Genomic DNA, 5,136 nt, shown 5'->3' on the forward strand with positions numbered 1-5,136 from the left:
ATATTTATCATAGTAGTTGTAAAAAAAAATTTAATTAATTTTATTTTAAAAATTAAGAGTAAAACTTGAACTTATAACCTTTAAGTAAGTATGAAAAGATTAATTATAACTCATTGACATTTAATTAACTAATCAATTAGTGTGTATAATAATACAAATAATTTTTCAACCTACTTAAGCGGTCTTATTGGAAGTGGCAAAAAGAATTGGAGGAGCTCACGCCGGCATTATCGCCATGGGAGATAGTAGATAGGAGACTACAACTTCAAAATTATATACAACAGTAAGTAAATAATCTAATGAATTGATTTTAAGTGATATGTAGAATTGTAGATGCATAATAACAAGATTTTAAGCAACCTAAAGGATCCGTGAATGGTTGATAAAATTGACCAATTTGAAAGAATTACAATGATGATTCAATTGCATATTTGCATCCTCACTTAGTCCAAACCCTTTACCGGTTTCTTTGTACAAAATTGAATGGATCAATTTGAACAATGCTACCAAAGATGATATAACCTTGTAGCACCATCATTCATATATAACAAAATTTTTGGATGAGAAACACATTTTCAAGATTATGTACCACACTTCATAGCAAAACCACTCCACATATTAAGAATCCTATCACCATTAATAGAAGGCTTCTAATTCTCAACTCAGAGCTGTGGGGATTGTAGGCTGATGAGGAATCTGAAGCTGTAGAATTCATTGATGGTGCTGTGACATTGGTAAAAGTAGCATTTCTTCCCAAACTGCACATTCAAAAACCAATCACTTGTAAGTAATACTAATTTTACAAAGCAAGCAGGGATAATGAAAATGAATCAAAGAAATAAATGTCTTTACCTTCCAGGAAATATACAAGAACCATGACCTACAATAAATGAAAAACCACAAAATGTTAAAACTTCAAAGCCTTAAATAATAGGTTAAATTACTCTAGAGATCTCTAGATTCATTCATCTCTCATTTGGGTTTCTATAGTTTTACACATTTGTAATCAAATCCCTATATAGTACAAACGTTTTTTAATCTAGTTCATTTGAATAGACGTTTCCTAATCAAGTCCCTCTATATTGGATGACGAATCGCTGTTTTTGACAAAAAAGTTCTGCACAGTATAAGCAGTTGACTATCCATGTTTAAGCTATAGAGACTAATTGAAAATTTGTGCACAATAAAAGAACTTTATTAGAGCTTTTAAACTATAGAGATTTCCAACGTAATCAAAGCTAAATTAAACTAAAAAAATGCATATAGCAGCTTACTTGGATCCGTGGTGGAGATAGTAGCCACTCCATTGAAGTCACAGGAATCAGGAGTCTTTCCCATCTTATGATAGTAACTATCAAAAGCATAAGTTGAATGTGCAATCACATTGTCTGGTTCATAGCATGGTTGTCCCTGCCGCATAGCAGAGCATTCCACTTTTCCCGGTCCACACGCCCAATCTAGTGCAGCCTGCAACATCTTCGGATCAGCACCCTCCTTTGCAATGCAGAAAGTTTGGTTGCTGGTATCATTTGCTAAGAGTGCATCTGATCCAGTCAAGTGTAAAATGTAAATAGGTGCACCATTTGCATCAAAAAGTCCCCAATTCTTCTCGGACAATGGCCCCGGCTTCATATCCTCGTTGTAGAGCTCATAAATGTAAGTGCTAACAGCAATTCCAGGATACTTGGGAGTTCCAGTTTGGTTCAGCACATGCTTTATTAGATTGCTATTGTAAGTATTTGCATTGTCAATCGTTGCATCAGGCTCGTTGGATCCACCTTTTGAGGGCCATCCGGATTCAGTTACTACTACAGGAATGTTAGTGTAATTTAGAAAAAGCATGGCAAAGTATGCTGCATCAACCATAGCATCAAAGACATTGGTGTAATGCAAAAGGGTATTGGAATCAACGGCTTCTTTGTTCGGTGGCAAAGGCTTGAAGAGTGCATAGTCCAATGGAATTACACCATTTGTCTGCATGTAATCATAGTAAGGGTATATATTGAGCATGAGATAAGAACCAGTGGATTGCAAGAAATCAAGCATTGGGACTAAAACTGAATTCAGTGACTTGTTAAAGAAAGCCTGTGAAGGTGGAAATGAATCGAGGATGATTGAAGAGGAAAGGGGCGTTGAGACTTTGATTTGGCGATCAAGATTGGATGCGATGAGAGCTGAATGAATGTACTTAAGAGCATTGACAAGTATTTTTGCTGCATTAGGAAGGGCAGTTAAGACTTCAGAACCAACACAAATGGCTGTGATGTTGGTTGCTGGATAATGGGCTACAACATTGTGTGAAACCCAGTTGGCAGCCGTCGAATTCGATTGGCCGATTGCTAGGAGCTCTTCATTAGGGACAGTGATAACAACTTGAATGCCTGTCTTTGCTAGTGCGACAAGCATAGCTTGGTCAGCATCATACAATCGAACATGTCGGATTTGCTGAGCTTTAAGTAGTGCTACTACTTGAGTAGGGTGTGGCATATCTGATAGATCTGTTCCAATATTCACACCAATAAATGGTTCTGCAGCCAAAAGAAAAAAAGAAAAGCAACAGGATTCAGCTTCAGCTACTCAAATGACACAACTCCAGAAGCATATGCAGAAAGAATCTTAACAGTTAGCACAATATTTCTCTTTTAAAATCATTTCCCTCTTTATTACCACTCACCAGTATCTAAAATCTAAATCCTTTTCTAAAATCTGACTAATCCGATTCAATGAAAAATAGTTTTTGAAAAAGAAAAACCCTTCTCCCTTTTGAAGACTTAGTTATAACTGCAATGATTTCTGAACATTAGGATAGTTCCCTCAAAGAAAGAAAGTGACTGAAATAGAAGCAATATGATCATCCTACTCCATTTTATATATCTAAATATATCATAGATGGGCCGCACTCAAATCAATAAAAGCCTAGCTAATTGTTTTTTATATATACTATAATTTAATTTTATTTACACCCAAAATTGGCCAAAGTTTATTAATCACATTCAAAATAAGTATAACATATACACAATAATAATTATTGAAGGGTCTTCTGCCACAGCTATTCTGTAGCTTATAGCTGATTACAAACCTTGAATCTCACAGAAAACAGCTATATGCTACATGCAGTTCATAACTTCCAACCAACTTCATTAGTTTTCACACTGAGTTCTGAACAATGCCAAAACAATGTTACTTTGATGAAACACCAACCCAAAGGAGAGAATGGAAGAAGATTCATGATTCATAATGCAAGCATAAACTTTACAAAGCAGAAAACGGAAACTCTTAACACAGAACTCAAAAACAGAGAAGCTATGTAATAAAGAGTGTGCACACAAACCTTCATCAGCTGCAACAACAAGAACAGACACTGCAAAAAGCAGCAAAAGAAGGGAATGCACGGCCATAGATTCAAACAGAGAAATCTGGAGCAAAGGGAAAAAACTCAATAATGAATGAGAGAGAAAGAAAGAGAAGGACAAGGAGTGTAAATGAAATGGGACTGTAGAGAGAAAAAAAAAAGAAGAAAATAATGAAGGGAAATTAAGGTGTAAATGCAAAGAGGAAAGTGGGGTAAAGCTGTAGAAGTAGTAGGAGAAAGAAAGAATATAAGAGAGATGGGGTTTGGAAGATCAAGACATAAATCACACGTGGAAAGCTTGTCAGAACAAATCAACGGCTAAGGAATCATCTCTGTTTGAGAGAGTTTCACTGTTAACAAAGCAAAGAAAATAGAAAACCAATGAACAAGGCAAAAACAACTTTTTTTTTCCAACATTTATTTAATCCATGGTTCTTTTCATTTTATAGTAATATGAAGAAGAGAAAAAGAATATGTAGAAATTAGACAACATTCTTTACTTGTTAAGCATTTTTTGTATGTTTAACTTTTATATAATTAAGTTTGAATTAATAATTAGGGCAAGAATCCATTTTTATTTATAAGTATTGTCAAAATGTTAATATAAAGGGAGGTGAAAAGGTTGCAAATGTTAAAATGTAGAATAATGTAATGGAAATGGTGATAAAGATGTTATTATTTAATTTTTTTTCTAAACATCTTTATATGTTTATGCATATTATTAAAAAAAATATATTAATAAATTAATTTTAACAAATATTACATAATATTTTTGTTAAATAAAGTTGTATTGATGAGACTCATTTTATTCACTAAAATATAAAAATTAAATTGGTTCACATCAATTATTTAATATTTCTAGCGAAAGATTCTAACTATTTTTAAATGTTAAGTATACATGCACTAAAATGAGAATTAATGACTTGAATTAGCAACGAAGGAGTATAAGTTGATATAATAAGTTAATAACCAACAATGATTACATTTTTGTTCATATATAATTGATTAATGTGATGTAAGTGCATGTGGAGGTGATATCCTAGCCGTTACAATAAGGTGAATTCTTTCTTTTGAAATCAGTTGATTTGTGCTTTGTTTTGTTTTGTTGTGTTGTGTAGCAGCATTCTCACTGTGTATCTGAGCATGCAAACTCTCTTACCTGGAATTTGTGTTATGCTTTGTGAGCTTTTGAAAACGGCACACCTTGAAGACACCGAAAAGATACCCCTAGAATTATATTATTTGTGCATGTAGAACATGGTAATTTAATACCTTTTTAAATATTTATCATTTACATATTTAAAAAAACTACTTGAGGCTTGAGGGACTTTTTTCACTAACCCACAACCACGAATGTGCTCACTCCTTCATCTCCAATATGAGGATACTATCTTACACAATTTTACATACATGAATCTATTTTTATTATGGAAAAGTCTAGGAGCCATCAACTTTTGTGTTTTCTGGCCAGTACTTAACTATCAAAATTAAAGTGAGTGATTTTTCACCATTAGATGTAATCTCACACCATTAAAAACACTATTGATAACCAATTAATGGTTACAAAACACTAAAATTACTGCCCCCTAACATTCCTCTTTTATTATTACATATGACATTTATTATGAACAGATCTTACATTTTTAGTGATTTGAATGTGGGTTCCCCTTTTTTTTTTTGGGAATGCTACAGTGAAGAACATTATTTTTTTCTACACATGAGGAACTTAGTTGGTATTTTCTGGTGAGGAACATTATTTTTTTCTGCACATGAGGAACTTAGTT

General features: G+C 33.3%; 1 protein-coding gene across 1 annotated transcript; it reads right to left on the bottom strand.

Moving 5' to 3' along the window:
- LOC107608750 (glucan endo-1,3-beta-glucosidase 2) lies at positions 354–3,581 on the bottom strand. The gene is made up of 4 exons (XM_016310474.2): positions 3,332–3,581; positions 1,275–2,528; positions 853–880; positions 354–758 (listed from the first exon to the last, which is right to left on the bottom strand). Exons 1-4 carry the CDS (start codon positions 3,396–3,398, stop codon positions 596–598), a joined length of 1,512 nt encoding a protein of 503 aa, XP_016165960.1. The 5' UTR covers positions 3,399–3,581; the 3' UTR covers positions 354–595.

Source organism: Arachis ipaensis, chromosome B07, assembly GCF_000816755.2.
Source record: "Arachis ipaensis cultivar K30076 chromosome B07, Araip1.1, whole genome shotgun sequence".
Taxonomy (NCBI): Eukaryota; Viridiplantae; Streptophyta; class Magnoliopsida; order Fabales; family Fabaceae; genus Arachis; species Arachis ipaensis.